At 56.4% G+C, this 17,008-nt stretch overlaps 1 protein-coding gene across 3 annotated transcripts in view; it reads left to right on the top strand.

The window, feature by feature from the left end:
* The window catches only part of PTK2B (protein tyrosine kinase 2 beta), a 108,297-nt gene that overhangs the window by 85,600 nt on the left and 5,689 nt on the right, over positions 1-17,008 (top strand). For all 3 annotated transcript variants that reach the window (XM_067531307.1, XM_067531309.1, XM_067531308.1), the window contains 15 exons: positions 2,212-2,329; positions 2,894-2,933; positions 3,264-3,310; positions 3,923-3,976; positions 4,763-4,860; positions 5,531-5,615; positions 6,137-6,237; positions 7,332-7,447; positions 8,792-8,892; positions 9,262-9,351; positions 10,061-10,265; positions 11,277-11,385; positions 12,635-12,700; positions 14,236-14,361; positions 15,489-15,635. In XM_067531307.1, the coding sequence (XP_067387408.1) occupies positions 2,212-2,329; positions 2,894-2,933; positions 3,264-3,310; positions 3,923-3,976; positions 4,763-4,860; positions 5,531-5,615; positions 6,137-6,237; positions 7,332-7,447; positions 8,792-8,892; positions 9,262-9,351; positions 10,061-10,265; positions 11,277-11,385; positions 12,635-12,700; positions 14,236-14,361; positions 15,489-15,635 (1,503 nt within the window). The remainder of the gene's footprint in view (positions 1-2,211; positions 2,330-2,893; positions 2,934-3,263; positions 3,311-3,922; positions 3,977-4,762; positions 4,861-5,530; positions 5,616-6,136; positions 6,238-7,331; positions 7,448-8,791; positions 8,893-9,261; positions 9,352-10,060; positions 10,266-11,276; positions 11,386-12,634; positions 12,701-14,235; positions 14,362-15,488; positions 15,636-17,008) is intronic.

Here is a 17,008-nt window from a genome sequence, read left to right as displayed (position 1 = left end):
GATGCTGTTGCAAAAAAAGCAAATGCAGTTTTGGGTTGCATTCACAGAGGCAGAGCATGCAAGTCACAGGTGATAGTGCTGCTCTATAGAACGGCTGTAGAGAAAGAAACTAGAGGCAAGCAACCGAGATGCTCACACAGCTGGAATGCAAGCCATCTGAGCAAAGGCTGAAGGAACCGGGCTTGTTTAAATTGGAAAAGAGGGAATTGAGGGGTGACATGACAGCGGTCTTCAAATACTTGAAAAGCTGCCATTAAAAAAAAGGAAAAAAGTTGCTTTCTCCTGCCACAGAGGGCAGGACAAGGGGCAGTGGGTTCAAACTACAGCCCAGCAGATTTAGATTAAGTCTCAGGAAAAACTTCCTAACTATAAGAACAGTAGGACACGGGAACAGACTGCCTAGCGAGGTTGTGCAAACTCCTTCACTGGAGGTTTGCCAAAGGAGGCTGGACAGCACCTGTCTTGCTTGGTTTGGACACAACAAATCCTGCATCTTGGCAGGGGGTTAGACTACATGGTCCTTGTGGTCCCTCTGAACCCTGTGGTTCTATGATTCAATAACAGTCACATGTTATCAGCCGAGGACAAGATGGCTGAGGCAGGATCTTTTATTGGATCAGCTTCTGTTTGTTTAAAATCCTGGGACTGCCACAGCTACAACTGCAACACATACATGTTCCCACCAGTGGTTATTGACATAGGGTGTGAGTGCAGGCCTGTCAGAGAATCAGAGAAGATAGGGGTTGGACGGGACCTCAGGAGGTATCTAGTCCAGCCCCCTGCTCACAGCAGGACCAACCCCAACTAAACCATCCCAGCCAGGGCTTTGTCAAGCTGCACCTTAAACACCTCTAAGGATGGAGATTCCACCACCTCCCTAGGTAACCCATTCCAGTGCTTCACCACCCTCCTAGTGACAAACTTTTTCCTAATATCCAACCTAGACCTCCCCCACTGCAACTTGAGACCATTGCTCCTTGTTCTGTCATCTGCCACCACTGAGAACAGCCTAGCTCCACCCTCCCTGGAACCCCCTTTCAGGTAGTTAAAGGCTGCTATCAAATCCCCCCTCACTCTTCTCTTCTGCAGGCTAAACAAGCCTAGTTCCTTCAGCCTCTCCTCATAAGTCTTGTGCTCCAGCCCCCTCATCATTTTTGTTGCCCTCCTCTGGACTCTCCAATTTCTCCACATCCTTCCTGTAGTGGGGGTCCCAAAACTGGACCCAATACTCCAGACGTGGCCTCACCAGTGCTGAATAGAGGGGAATAATCACTTCCCTCGCTCTGCTGGCAATGCTCCTACTAATGCAGCCCAATGTGCTATTAGCCTTCTTGGCAACCAGGGCACACTGCTGACTCATATCCAGCTTCTTGTTCACTGTAACCCCCAGGTCCTTTTCTGCAGAACTGTTGCCTAGCCCGTCATCCCCAGTCTGTAGCTGTGCGTTGGATTCTTCCATCCAAAGTGTAGGACTCTGCACTTGTCCTTGTTGAACCTCATCAGATTTCATGTGGCCTAATCCCCCAGTGTGTCTAAATCACTGTATCCTGTCCCTCCCCTCCAGCATTTCTACCACTCCCCCCAGCTTAGTGTCATCCATGAACTTGCTGAGGGTGCAATCCACCCCTGCAGATGATTAATGAAGATGTTGAACAAAACCGGCCCCAGCACCGACCCGCTTGTGACCGGCTGCCAACTAGACACTGAGCCGTTGGTCACTGTCTGTTGAGCCCGTTGATCTTCAGGCTGGCAATGACCTCAGCTCAGACTGTAATATGGACAGTTAGACTCCCACCCTGGCACCGGTGTGTCACATACACCCCCTTACCCATCACCTATGGCCTTGGCCTTCTGGTGCTAATGGAGTCTGAGTGGGTGTAATTCACATGCCGGGGGGCTCAATGGAAGCTCTGAGCCGTGCCAGCCAAGGCCCGGTCTGCATTACAGGCGTTTGCAGCAGTGCACCTACATCGAAGAGTTTTCACTTGCACACGTTTCCGTCCCGTGGTCGGGGTCCCAGATTCTGAGTCTTGCCCGCAGTGGTCAGAGTTTGCTGGACCCCAGGGTCACAGAAGGGAGGGGGTGGTCTCAGGACGGCAGGGCCCCTCAACTCTGTATCCAGTTGCTCGTCCAGCTGTGAGCATGCAGACCTGTATGCTGGATCCAAACTCGCACGCGGGTCTCACACCCCTCCCCTTTCGTGTTTCACAGTCCCTGGCTATTAAAACCTCCTCCCTGGCCGAGGCGGAGAACATGGCTGATCTGATAGACGGTTACTGCCGGCTGCAGGGGGACCAGGAGACCTCTCTCATCGCCCATCCCAAGAAGGGTAAGCGAGTCTCTCTGAGCGCAGGTGTTTGGGAGACCAGAGTGGGGGGGGCTGATGCAGTGGGATTGTGATGCCCCTGAGCGTCAAGGGCTGATGTGCCACATCAGAGCCAGGCTTCGTGCAGGACGGTTCCTTAGCCCCCTATTCCCAGTCTGGGTTTACAGCCCCCAGCTATTCCAGTTCTGAATCCCCGCACGGCTCTGCCAGAGCTCCATTCTGACAGCCCCTCTTTCCTCCTCCTGGAAGATTGCCACGATCGTGCTCAATTACTGGAGAAGGGCAAACGTCCGTTCGGTAACAGCTGAGAGCTGGTGGCTTGGCTTGGCTTGCTATCCATACGCAGGTTGCTGAGCGGCTGTGTGTGTGGGGAAGGGATGGTCTTTTTGTGCTCTCTGACTACCCCACAGCTGCTTGTGTGCAGGGTCCCAGCACTCTGCCGTCTGCCCCACGTCTTCCTTGGAGGCTCTACTGTCTGGCCAAGGATGGCAGAGCAGGGGCTAAGACGTCCCAAGAGTCTGGGGGCAGGAGATGTGCAATAAATGTCCTTTCCCCCTTCTTCCACAGAGGATGAGAAGAGGGTTAGCCTGCCACAGATCCCAACACAGTAAGTAGAACGTAACCCATGGAGGGACCAGTGTTGGCAATGGGCGGGGGGGCCAGGGATGCGGGATGTCCGGATTGAAAGGAAGGGGTGCTCTGTCATCTCCATAAAACCAAAGCCCTGACCATGGATCCCATGGATACCCGGCTTCAGAGCAGGGCTGAGATACCCTGGGGATAGACACTGTAGGTGAGTGGGTGGCTGGAAGACGGAGGAGCTGGATGGACAGACAGACGGAGAGATGGACAGATGGATGGATAGGAGAGCTGGTGACTGATTTACTGCTGTCTGAGCCCGTCTCTGGCTTGTTTTCACCCATGCTTTCCCCTTTAGGCACATAGACGAGGGAAGACCCACGTTAACGGAGAGCTTCAGTGTGGGTGAGTTTCATTCATCCTCTCACCATCCGGGCATGGCAGAGTAAACAAGCCAGCCTGGGCCACAGCCCGGTGCAACCAGGAGAAGGAGAAAACAGAAGGATGGGAGTGTTTGAGAAAGGGGGTCTGCACTTTGCCTGAGCCAAAGCACCGGACCCAGCCCCCCTCTGCCTTCCCTGCACCCTGACTGGGGGATAATTTAGATCTGGAGGGACCCTTGCTTTTTTCCCCCTTCTATTCCACGGCCACAGGGTGGGGTGGAACCAGCCCCACTGTCGGTCCTTCCTGCCTCTTCAGCCCCTCCTTGTCAGCAGCCAGCGCTGGCCCGAACTAGACGGACCCCTGGGTTGATTCACCACGGCAGTTCCCGTGTTCCTTCCCCCGCTGATTCCGTGGGCACGGGGGACAGCACAGCCTGTACTCATGCTGTGGGAAGCTGTAGCACGCCCGGCTGCCAGGAGCTGGTGAGGGTGGGTTTTTAAAGCAGAGAAAGTGACGGCTCATCGAGGTCTCAGACCTGTCGGTTTATTAAAAGAAATCCCCCGGGCCAGGCCCTGCCCAGGTGGCCCCTTCCCAGAGCTGCGGCTGCTTTCACTGCTGAATTTCTTGCCCTAGATTCGGATATTTATGCTGAAATCCCCGATGAGGCCTCGAGACCCAAGTCCGGAGGTAGGTGCCCTGCCTGGCCGCTCCCGGTTTGCTTCGGCTGGAGACGCTTCTCCTTAAATGTTTGAGAAGGCACACGCTGGAGGGACGGACGTCAGCTCCAAGGGGAAGGAGCGGGCCAATGGTCGGCTCCTCACTGGCTCCCAAACGACCGTGGAGACGTGATGGGTGGAGCTGAGCTGCGAGGGGGAGGAGCTACTGGTCAACCCGCCCCTCCTGCTAGCTGCTTCTTAAAAGCGTGGCCTGAAGGATGTCATTTTCCCATAGTCCTTCACTGGGGCAAATTGGCCTCGCGCCATTAAAGAAGGAGCTGCCCTGATTTACCCGAGTGGTGGATGTGGCCTGGTACCTTTCACCTCCCGCTCTGGCTTCACACAGCTGAGTGTGGGCCGAAAGGTTCATGCATTTGTCCTCCCCTGGGTTCGCAACCCCCCTTGGTAAACTCTGTCCCTAAGACACAGTCATTGCCCTCCGTCCTCTGCTGCGTCACATTCACAACGGGGGAATGTCGCATTGGCCCCAGAGACTCTGTTTCTCCTGAAGGAGATGAGACGGGGCTGGGAACCAGGGTCCGGCTCTGGCAATAGGATCAATGCTCTTCTCCCGGCAGACTCTGGTTTTGCACACCTGGCAGACCCGCCGGCTCGACAGGGTCTGCACGGGTTGTGACAGCCCCACTGAGCCATGGGGCCCAAGCAAACCCGCTGGGGGATTTCCAAGCCAATGGAGGAGGGACTCCTAGGGACGAGTTGGTGGCACCAATAGACCCTGGTTTCTCTCTTCCTGCAGCCCAGCAGTACGGGGTCTCCCGCGAGGACGTGACTCTGGGCAGGATCCTGGGGGAAGGTTTCTTCGGGGAGGTCTACGAGGGCATTTACACCAACCAGGTGAGTTCGGTTTCTCTCGGCCGCCAGCAGCCTCCGCCCCCCCCCCAATCCTCTGCCCCCACTGACCCTCGCCATGGGTCTGGCAGGGGTGGGCACAGGGGGGGGGCAGATGCCAACCCCTCCACAGACAAGGCTGGGGCAAAGTGCCCATCCCGCAGCGCCTCCTTGTGGCTGTGTGGACACACCCCTGCCGCAGGCCAGGCCCCTCTGATGTCCATCTCCTTTCCGGGGCTATAACCTATGGCCTCATCAGTCCAGTGATAGCCCAGCCGTGGCCGGCACCAGCCCTCAGCCACTGGGCATCTCGGGTCACTGGTTCACGTCCTCGCCACCCAGCCCCCTTGTCCCCTCTCAACTTCTGCCCTCTCTTCTGGGCCTGTCCCCCCAGGGCCTGATTCCCCTGTCCTGGCCCTTCCCCGCCAGGACCAGCTACACGGGGATGTTGATTTCCCCTGCAACCCGGCTTCCATTTCCTCCTGGCCCTTCTCAGCCCAGGACCTCTGCCATCCCCCCTTTGGAGGCGCTTCCTGCCAGCGCTGTCCTCCCGAGAGCGCCCCCTCAGCTGTTCCTCCTGCCCCCGCGGCTATCTGGACCGCCCTGCTTAGCCCCGGCGGGGAGATGTCACCCCGTGACAGAGATCTAGGGTGAAAGCCCCTCCTTCCCTTTCCAGAAAGGGGAGCGGATCAACGTGGCCGTCAAGACCTGCAAGAAGGACTGCGCCCCCGAGAACAAGGACAAGTTCATGAGCGAAGCCGGTACGTAGCACCCCACTGAGCCTGCCCCCCCCCCCATCTCGGGGGCGCTCCATGCCGTACCCTGCCTGGCTCAGGGTGGGGTGAAGCGGGAGAGACTGGGACAGAGAAGCCGGGCCGGGCTGATCCGGGGAGCAGCATCAGCCAAGATGAGTGGGTGGCAGGGAGAGGGCCAGTGGGCCTGCAGTTGGGGTCGAGGTGGGGCTGGCAGGGCCGTGGGGTGTCAGGGCAAATTGAGGGGGTCGCTGAGGGAGAGGAAGCCTGTTGGGGGTCTGGGAGAGAGGGACCGGAGGGGGAATGAGGGCCGCGTGTGACGGCGAAGGTTGTAATGGTCCCCTGCTCTAAGGAGGAGCTGGTCTCCATCCTGCTCTAATGCCAGGGCCTCCCGAGATGTTCCCGCGTCTCCCCCAGATCCCAGGCCGGCCCCTTCTTCCGCCCAGTGCGGGGAGGCTGCTGTTCTGTTGGCTGAGGGGTCCCCAGTGCCGCCCCCCTGAGCCCCCCCTCGGCGTCTCTCTCGCCCGCAGTGCTGATGAAGAAGCTGGACCACCCCCACATTGTGAAGCTCATCGGCATCACAGAGGAGGAGCCGACCTGGATCGTCATGGAGCTGTACCCCTACGGGGAGGTGAGGGGGGGGCCGCTAGCCGGGGGGCCTGGGGGTGGGGGGGCTGTTCTTTCTGGCAGGACTCCTTGTTCCTCATCAGACAGCAAAGCCATTGATAATGTGTCTCTCTCTCGCATTTGGGGAGGCTGACTCCACCCCGAGGCCCTGCCCCTGCCCCGCCTCCTCCCCGAGGCCCCGCCCACGCTCCACCTCAGGCTCCGCCCACACTCAGACTCCTCCCCCAAATTCCCCTGCCCGCGTTGCTCGCTCCTCTCGGTTCTCCGCCCCCCCACACTCATGCACCGCTTCTTCCCACCCCCACTCGGAGAGAAGCAAGTGGCTGGGGTTGGGGAGGGTCTCAGGGGACGAGGCGAGGTGGGAAGAAGTGGCGTGAGAGTGGGGGGGCCGAGAGGAGTTAGCAGCACAGTTTGGGTTTGGGGAATGGGGGTGACACGGGGGAGGGGCCAAATGGGGGCGTGGCTTGTGGTGGAGTGGGGGCGTGGCCTCGGGGAGGAGGCGGGGCGGGACCATGGGGAAGAGGCGGAGCAGGGGCAGGAAGAGGGGCAGTGTGGGTGGGCCACGGGGGCAGAGGCCGAGCAGCAGCTTCCGGTGCCAGTGCCCCCCCCATCCTTTTATACCTGCCGCCCATGTAGAGGTTCTTCCCAGTCACGTGGGAACCTTACGTGACATGGAGATCTTACGGCCCATCACCCACTTGCCCCTGCCATAGGGAGGGTGGCCTAGTTGTTAGAGCCAGGGACTGGGTTCCAGGACACCTGGGTTCCATGCCCAGCGCTGCCAGCGACCTTGGGGTAAGTCACTTCCCTGCTCCGTGCCTCAGTTTCCCCACCTGTAAAACAGAAATAATGACTCCTGCCTGCTCCGGAGTGGGTCTGCCGCTGGTCCCCAGCAGTCTCAAGAGATCTGGACAGTGCTGAAAGGCATCGGGATGCTCATCCCAATAGACGCCCAGCTCCAGCTTCTCTGATATCTGCACGTCACGGCTGCCTTCGACTCCCACCTCTTTCCTCCCGTGGCTGCTGGGGTTTCTTTGGCGTGCACTGCCTGGATCCCCCCCGCTGCTGCGTTTGCACCTAACTGCAACTCTCTTGCAGCTGGGCCACTACCTCGAACAGAACAAGAGCTCCCTGAAGGTGCTGACCCTCATCCTGTACGCGCTGCAGATCGGCAAAGCCCTGGCGTACCTGGAGGCCATCAACTGTGTGCACAGGTAAAGTGGGGGAGGGTGATCAAAGGCCTTCGCCAAGGCGGCTGGCGTTAACCGACCCGCTGGCAGAGCGCTGCAGGGCTGGTGACGCACACAAGCGCACCGAGACGCTCGCCATTGGAGCCGGGCACAAGTTTTTGTCTGAAAGTTTTGCGGGGCGGGGGGGGGGGGGGGGGGACTGAAAAATGTGGCTTCGCATCGACCGAAACATGTCGCAAATTGGCACCGGAGCTGACGAATCGGTTCCATCACGGGGAAAAAATGAAAAAGTCCATCCTTCCCCCGACCCCGCCCCAAAAAATTTTAGTATCTGCATTTTCTAAAGGAAGCGTTTGGGTTTTGGGACGGAGGCAGCTTCTGGTTTCAAATTTAACTTCAATTTTATTTGAAAAAATGTCATAAAAACTAGAAAACGAAAAACAATTTTTTTTACGTCTTTATTTACTTTTTGGTTCAGCTGCCAGACCGAGAAATCAGCTATTTGCTCAGCTCTACGCACGGTTACGCTGGGGGAGTGACTGCATAACGATGGCAAATTACAGTGTGCTGGGTTCGCAGGGTTTTCAGGGTGACTGAGTCACCCTACTACCCCTGGCAAGAGGGTGTCTTTCTAGGGGTAGCTAGCTGGGTGGGTGTCAGCTCCCGGCCACCACTGGCCATTCAGCCAAATTTCTCTTCTCTGGGCTACCCCAGCCCTGTCTTCGCCTTGCAGGCTAACGAGGCGCCTTTGAATCCTACCTCTGTGATATCCAGCCCCTCCCACTGGCTTCTCACAGAAATTCCAGATCCTCTGCACCCAAAGGTGTGGTGTACCCCGATTTCCTTTAAACCACCGCTTCTGCAAACCACGCAGCACTCACGTGTAATAAGACAAAAGTAGGTTTGTGTAAGTGAGAATAAAGACGTAACTAGAAGCGAGAGGAAGAGACGGAAACAGCTGGTTACAACACAAAACAAAATCACAGAATCCTAGAAGATGAGGGTTGGCAGGAACCTCAGGAGGTATCTAGTCTAACCCCCTGCTCAAAGCAGGACCCACCCCAACTAAATCATCCCAGCCAGGGCTGTGTCAAGCCAGGCCTTAAACACCTCTAAGGATGGAGATTCCCACACCGCCCTAGGTAAGCAGGAACAATGCCACACGACTGCGGCAAAGCGGATGGGAAGTGGTAGCAGATCAGAGTTCTTTGGTTTGTTACACTCATTCTGCACAGCAAGATGCGAGGCCGTGGGCAAGTGGGTCCCCGGCGCTCCCCCATTACCTGGTCACCTCCCCGAAGAGCTCTCGCCAAAGCAGATGTCCAGCACACCCCCATGGGAGTGACTCGCTGTCCCCCTTTTCCGCAGGGACATCGCTGTGAGGAATATCCTGGTGGCTTCCCCCGAGTGCGTGAAGCTGGGAGATTTCGGTCTCTCCCGGTACATAGAGGATGATGAGTATTACAAAGGTAAGGGACAGCTTGTGTCTGCAGCGGCCTGGCCCAAAGCGGGGGGAAGTCTGCGGGAGTCCTGGCGGGGGATATTTTTCCAGATGGGAAAGCTAGGACGTGGAGGAGTGTCAGGTGAAGAGGCTGCAGTAGCAGGGGGTGGCTGCAGGTCAGGACGGAGGGGCGCTGGTAGGGCTGGAATAGCAGAGGGGCTGCAGATCAGGCGGAAGAGGCTCCAGTTGTGTGTGGGGAGCGCAGGACTACGAGGGATAGCCGGCAGGGGGGCCGTGGGCTGGGTTTGCGGGACGTTGGCAGAGCTGGCGGGGGGCGGGGAAGCCCAGAGCTGGAAGGGGAGCCGCAGGTCCGTGACCGCCCTCTCTGCTCCCCAAGCTTCCGTGACCCGTCTCCCCATCAAGTGGATGTCGCCAGAGTCCATCAACTTCCGCCGCTTCACGTCCGCCAGTGACGTGTGGATGTTCGGTGAGCGTGCCGGCCGGCTGCGAGACGCGCATGGGGGAGGGGGGGCAGCGTGGGGGGGCGGGCAGGGCCCGGGGCAGTGTATGGATCTCAGAGCGGTGCCTTTCCTCATAGGCAGGGCCAAATCCGGCTCGCGGTTCCCTCGGGGCAGGTCCAGAACCATTATCCTGGAGTTACACCAGCGGGGCGGGGGCAGGGAGCTGGCAGGATGCCCTCTAGGTGGGGGTTTATCAGAGTGAGGGGAGGCAGCAGCGACATGGGCTGAACGCAGAAAGCTAACAGCACCTCGGCTCCCGCAAAGCAAACCCCTCCCCTACTGGCAACTCTGCGTGCAGTGCAGCTGCCAGCTGATAGGAGTTGGGTGGGGAGGGTGGGGAGAGACTCAGGACAGTTCTTGGTGGCCAGGAGTCCCCAGCACAAAATTCACTCCTGGAGCCTATTGCACCCCATTGTACGGATGGGGAACTCGGGCGCAGCGAGGCTAAGTGACTTGCCCAAGGTTACACAGGGCGTCTGTGGCAGAGCAGGGATTTGAACTCAGCTCTCCCGAATCGGGGTCCGATCACTGGACCGTCAGTGCAGTGTGGGGGGCAGCTGGCATCTCTGCTTCCTGTGCCTTGCCCATCCCTCAGGGCGTGTGCATCCCCTCTCCCGGCCCTTGCCACGCCTGCCATCCCTGAGACGCCGCGCTTTGTGTCCACTGCCCGCCCAGCCGTGTGCATGTGGGAGATCCTGAGTTACGGCAAACAGCCCTTCTTCTGGCTGGAGAACAAAGACGTGATCGCGGTGCTGGAGAAGGGAGATCGCCTCCCCAAGCCTGACGTCTGCCCTCCCGTCCTCTACACCCTCATGACGCGCTGCTGGGACTACGACCCCAACGACAGGCCCAAGTTCAAGGAGCTGGTCTGCAGCTTGAGGTAGGCAGCTGGGGGGGGGCGTTATATGGTGGTAATGGACTGGGGCCACCAGAGGGATCAGTCAGGAGGGTCGTGAGGTGCTAGTGACTTGGGCAGCTGTGGAGGCCTCATTGTCAGCGGTTGCAGTAATGCCACCGCAGTGGGGCCTGTTATCAGCTAGCCAGAACCCCACAGTTCCTGCTGCTGGCCGCTGTTCATGGGGGGAGATCTCCAGAGCTCCGGTTCTAACGTGACCCCAAACCCCGCTCTGGGGACGCGGCTCTTCAGCGGAGCTGGGGACAACAATCCCATTTCCTGGCAAGCTTCGAGCTTCTGACCTTTTCTACCTTCTTCATTGGCATCAAATCAAAAGGGTTCCCCAAACGCGGGCTGGCCCCTTTGCAGACTGAAACCTGTGCTGCTTGATTCAGGAAAGCAGGGAGCAGGTGGCCGGGGCGCGCCTACGGTCTAGGACTTGAACCCAGGTTGCCCAAATCCCCGCCTGACGCGTTGTGCCTTGAGGTTGAGAAGCAGAATCGCTGTCTGCCCCAGGGAAACAGCCACAAAACCGCGCCAGCTCTGGGAACCGCTGTGATGAAACACCACGCTCCCACCAGCCCGGCTCTTCACTGCTAGTGGCGTGAGAGTCGGCAGGGCATTATGTCCTGAGACCAGGCCTTGCGGCAGTCGCCTTCCAATGCCCCTTGCGTTCCCGGCTCCTCGGTGTAAACGCTGACGCACGGCTGTAGACAAGCGTCCCTGCCGTGTCTGCCGGCGTGGGCCCTGCAGGTGTGTGGGAGTGATCTGGTTCGGCAGATATCTGCTCGCAACCGTTTTTCCCGGCTCTTCTCCTGGGTTAGCTCTGCTGTGGTCATTGTTTTCCACTGACCCTCTAGTTTGCAGGAACATTGTCAGGGATGCTGGCATAAGTAACCCCCCCCACACCACCAGTGCTGACTGTTTGGTATTTCCCCAGCTGTGGAGGAAACTGTCGTGCTCAATTCTTTCCTTTCCCTTTCCCACCGCTTGCAGTGACATTTATCTGATGGAGAAGGACATCGCCAGGGAGCAGGAGAGGAACAATCGCCACCGGCCTCCCAGAATCATGGAGCCAATATCTTTCCAGGAGCCCCCTCCGAAGGTGAGCAGGGAGCCGGGCAGCGTGTCTGTAACAAGATGCCAGCTCCTGCCTGGGCTGTGGAGGGGCTGCCATCCCTACAGAGGATACATCACTCACATTAGGAGAACATGGTCTTCTTTAGTGGCTGGTCCACTTAAGAGGATAATAGTCCACTACACCTGTTACTTAATGGAATCCCTCCTTTAGTTCACGAGACAGACGCTTATGCTTTCTGATCTGAGGGGCATGGGTTCAGTTCCCCCTAATAACCCATGCACATACACAGGGGTCTGGTTTCTCATAGATTCCCAGGCCAGAAGGGACCATTGTGATCACCTCCATAGTCCGTAGAATTCCCCCAAAATAATTCCGAGAGCAGATCTTTTAGAAAACCATCCGATCTTCATTTAAAAATTGTCCGGGATGGAGAATCCACCGTGACCCTTGTGGGCCATCCCTGCCGTCCACCGTCTTTGGAGTTTCCTGTCTTCCCTAGACGGCAAGTTCTTTGGGGCAGGGCGTTTGTTTTCTTACTGGTCTGTGCAGGGACAAGTGCACCTGGAACATGCGACCTCTCACGCCAGGTACGCACATCACAGACTTCAGAGAAACACCGGAGCCCTTTTGCTCTGAAAGAATGATTTTTTTCACTAAATCCATGATTTTTGACCTGACACTGTCCCTTTAAATATGAAGTCCAGCATGTTGGGGGTAACGACATACAGAGAATCAGAGAACCAGAGGGTTAGACAGGGCCGCTGGGGTCATTTCGTCTAGCCCCCTGCCACGGTGCTGGATTGGTTGTGTCTCAAATATAGCAAGATGCCTGGTTTTACCTGCCTTAGAGACAACAGCAGTGACTACCGCCGAGTTAATCTAGATCCCTGCATGACTAAGGGGACAGTTACACGTGACAGATCTCACGTGCAATCACCCGGAACGTGCTACGTGTTAGGCCAGATACACACGTCACAGACACTGCAAGGCGCAGCGCCTCGCACTCGTGTACTGGGTGTCCGTCCACCTGGCTGTGTGGTAAGACACACGCTCGAAGTGCTGCCTACAAAGCCCCTCCTGGTTGCTTTTCATGACCTGCATCTTGCTGCATTCCCACGGGTTGGCTGAAGAGTCCCAGCCGGTCAGTTTGCTGCGGGTATCGGCCCCCGGCTGCAGCCTGCCTTGACCAGTCCTGCTCTGCCTCTCGCCGAGTGTTAGCCCCGCTGCCGATCACCTCACCCTGTGGTTTTCCCCTGTCCTTCTCTTCCCACAGCCCAGCAGGCCGAAATATAAGCCACCTCCGCAAAACAACTTATTAGCTCCCAAGCTGCAGTTCCAGGTAAGGCCACATGGCTGTTACCGACCAGCTGGAAAGTGTCCGATATTGACTAGCAGAGAACGCCCTCATCCGCACACCGCTCTTTGGGGGGATGAGACCGCTGCATTTCGGTCCCCTGTATCGCTGAAGCGCTGCTGTATGTCGCTGATTCTGAGCCGACTCCTCATTGCTGTCGAGTGCCCCCAGCTCCCCCTGACGTCCGAGCAGGTGCCCAGCGCCTCTTGGGCTTTGGTCCTGTGCGTTTTTACCTGGGGTTTAGGAGAGAAAAACGTTTTCCAACCTTCTTGCTCCCTTGCCGCGCGCAGATGGTATTTGGGCATTTGAATTCTGTTCTCCTTCGCACAGTGCGGGCCCGCTGACCTCAGCCACGGGAGAACTGGGAGCAGATGTTGGCTCGCGGGGCCTGGGTCCACCTGCCCTCAGCCCTCTCCCAGCAGTGAAATACCGTGTGTGACGTCTTAGCACAAACCGGGCGCCGTACAGGGCCTGATTCTGCTCTCACGCAGGGTTTACACCCGCAGAACTCTGCCGATTTCAGGGGAGTTTCCTCTGACTTACACTGGCATAACTGAGATCAGAACCAGGCCCGATAGGTGTAAGGCACTTTACGGGTGTTAGAGAAGTGGGGTCTAGTGGTTCCAGTGCAGGATTTGGAGTTGGGAGCTTTACGTTCTCTTCCTGGCTCCGCCACAGACACGCTGTGCGGCCTTGGTGAAGCCACTTCCCCCCATGCCTCAGTTTCCCCATCTGTGAAATGGGGATGATGATCCTGACCTACCGTGCAGGGGGTAGGGTTGGGAGAATTAATTTGCTAATGTCTGTGAAGCCCCCTGAGGCCATAGGAAGAAAGAGGCAGGAGAAGGACAAAGCTTTATTATTCAACCCTCCTGGCAGGGAGGGAATACGACTCCCATTTTACAGATGGGGAAACTGAGGCAGGACGAGAAGGTTTTTTTTTTTTTTCCCCTCTCTTTTCTTTTGTAGTCCACATTTTCAAATTTTGGTGGCCTGTTTTTTTGGGACCCAACTCTCGGCCACATGGGCCCTGATTGTCAGAGGGTGCTGAACACCCCTAGTCAGTGGGAGCCTGCGGATGGTCACACAACCCTGGAAAGTTAGGCCAAAAGATTCAGGCGTGGTCACTCACGTTGGGATCTTCGGGTTTTTTGGAGGCCCGGGGCCTCGCTGGCTTGCCCAAGGTCTTGGCAGACAGGAGGGTTGAAGGCCTGGTGTTCCTGGCTCCCAAATCTGTGCTCAGACCACTAGGCCAGATGTCCACCTGCTGACGTCACTGCAGGATGAGGCAAGGGAGATCCCGAGATGGCAGGAGGAGGAGAAGGGACTCTCTCTTTGAAAGACCGCCAGCAGCCGAGCTGGGAGGGGTTATTCCCTCCCCGCACGCCCGCCCCAGCGTGAACGCCCCTCTTTGATGCGCCCCCTGCTCTGTTCACTTGCTCTCTCTGTCCGTCTCTGTCTGTGGCCGCTAATTGTCCGTCTCTGGATCTGTGCCCGGCGCCTCTTGCTCCCCCGAACAGGTGCCCGAGGGTCTGTGCGCCAGCTCGCCGACGCTCACTAGCCCCCTCGAGTACCAGTCGCCCGTCAACTCCCTGCACACCCCGCCTCTCAACCGGCACAACGTCTTCAAGCGCCACAGCATGCGGGTAAGACGGGCCGGCTTGCTCGCCGCCTTGCTTCGCTCCAAAGGGAGCGCTCATCGGACGACGTCGGGGTGAGCCAGCGGGGGGCGCTCTCCCCCCTGGGTCGGTGTGGCGCTAGGGGGCGCTGCGCTGCGGGGGGGAGGAGGGAAGTGGCGCTGTCTCGCGTGACCTTGCTCTTCGCTGTGCTGCAGTGTCTGCCGCTTATGCAAAAACCGTTCCTTTCCCCGTCTGGGGAGCGGATCCCAAGTCACATCGGGCCCCTTCCCGATAGGCTGCTGCGAGGTTCATTAAAGGGACCTTGCACGGATGAGCCGAGATTATCCAGGACGCCACCCCACGTTCTGGGCCTCAGCTCAACCTCGGACTGCCAGAAGCTGGGACTGGGCGGCAGGGGATGAATCGCTCGAGACATTGCCCGGTTCGGTTCATTCCCTCCGGAGCACCTGATTCCAGCTGCTACTGGAAGACAGGATGCTGGGCTAGACGGACCGTTGCTCTGACCCTGTGTGGCTGTTCTTAGGTTCTGACGTTAGGCACCGTGTCTTCCCCTGCGTGCACGTGTGTGTACAGAGCCTAGCGCAGGGGGGCCTGGACACTGATCGGTGCCACTGTCAGTTACCGCAGTACAAATAAATACAACAACCTACTGGAGTGCTCAGCCCAGATCTCTCGCTGAGTAACCCTACAATAACAATCCCGCCTGGGCAGCCCAGACCTCTCATTGCGTAACCCTACAATAACTAAGCAGGGTCTGTGAATACCATGAAGGAAAACGTGGAAAGAAATGAAGGAGGTCTTGGCTTCAAGCTTCCAGTGGGGCAGTTAGAATGAAATGGGGGATAAATAATAAATAATAGCGGATAACAAAATGAGGCTGGCAGTTTCTTAAAGTTGCCATGACGCAGTGTTGTAAGGTTTGGGGCCAGATTCGGATCTCATTTGCAGTGGTGTAAATCCAGCGTAACTCCACTGAAGTCAATCTGGAGTACCTGTGGCATCACACCTGCGTCTATATGGGCATCGGGGGGTCGGTTGCCTTGGGTTCTGGGCTGTGGTCTCCAGCGGTGCCTGGCTCGCGTGAGGCCCTGAGCCATGACTGCCGCAGTCACAGCCCACCTTTTGTCTCCAAGGAGGAGGACTTCCTCAGACCCACCAGCAGAGAAGAGGCGCAGAAGCTGTGGGAGATGGAGCGGGCTAAGATGCGGCAAATGCTCGACAAGCAACAGAAGCAGATGGTGGAGGATTATCAGTGGCTGAAGCAGGAAGAGAAATCCCTGGTGAGTGGGCTCAGCGAGTTCAGCCAGAGAGCCGGCCAGGCGTTTTGCGATGGCACGTTTGTCCGTTGGAAATGCCGATTCGTCAAAAGCAAAATGTTTTCCAGGGACGTGTTAAGTTCGATAAGTGGAAAGGGATCTGGGGGTCACAGTGGATCACTAACTAAATATGAGTCAACAGTGTCACACTGTTGCAGAAAAACCAAACATCATTCTGGGATGTAGTAGCAGGAGTGTTGTAAGTAAGACACAAGGGGTCATTTCTTCCACTCTACTCTGCACTGATTAGGCCTCAGCTGGAGTATTGTGTCCCGTTCTGGGCGCCACATTTCAGGAAAGATGTGGACAAATTGGGGAAAGTCCAGAGAAGAGCAGCAAAAATGATGCAAGGTCTAGAAAACCTGACCTAGGAGGCAAGACTGACAGACCTGGGTTTGTTTAGCCTGGAGAAGAGAAGACTGAGAGGGGACATAACAGTTTTCAAGCACATAAAAGGTTGTTACAAGGAGGAGGGAGAAATATTGTTCTCGCTAACCTCTGAGGACAGGACAAGACGCGATGGGCTTAAACTGCAGCCAAGGAGGTTTACGTTGGACATTAGAAAAAACTTCCTAACTGTCAGGGCAGTTAAGCACTGGAATAAATTACCTGGGGAGGCTGTGGAATCTCTATCACTGGAGATTTTTAAGAGCGGGTTAGACAAACACCTGTCCGGGATGGCCTAGGTAATGCCTGGTCCTGCTGTAAGTGCAGGGGACTGGACTCGATGACTTCTCAAGGTCCTTTCCAGTCCTACTATGATTTTGTGATTCTATGATTCCTTTGACAATTCACTTAGCTCCTCTGTGCCTCAGTTTCCTATCTGCACACTGAAGATACTAGCACTGCACTGCCTTATGGGGTGCTGTGAGGATAAGTACATAAAAGACTGAAATATTCTGATACTACAGTAATGAGAGCCATAGATGTACGTAAGATAGATTTATGGAGTTAAGTATTAAAAAAAAATACTTATGATCCAATGTACTACAGCTGATAATGGAGCTAGCCCAGCAGTTGGGACTGTTACCAGAGAACACCGCACTCTGGTGTCGACAACTGGCTGAAATATTTTACACACCCGTTTTTTCTTTGCTCAAAAAATGGCCTTTTTTTTTTTTTTTTTTCCAAAAACCAAAACGTCTCCCAAATGTTTGTCAAAACTATGGAACTATTCTGTTCTTTACGCAATTTTCCACAGCATATTTTTTTAAATCAAAATTTTTAACACATTTGTTATAGAAATGTTGTGTGTGTGTAAAACACAGTTGTTGGTAAGAAAACACGGTATGGGGGAAATGAAAAATGTCAGTCATGGTTTTGATCTGAGTCTTAGT

Source organism: Emydura macquarii, unplaced genomic scaffold, assembly GCF_026122565.2.
Source record: "Emydura macquarii macquarii isolate MOO-44397 ecotype Brisbane River unplaced genomic scaffold, CSIRO-AGI_Emac_v2 contig_3134, whole genome shotgun sequence".
NCBI classification, from domain to species: Eukaryota; Metazoa; Chordata; order Testudines; family Chelidae; genus Emydura; species Emydura macquarii.
Note: the sequence above shows the minus strand (reverse complement) of the source record. Positions and strands in the feature narration are given on the sequence as shown.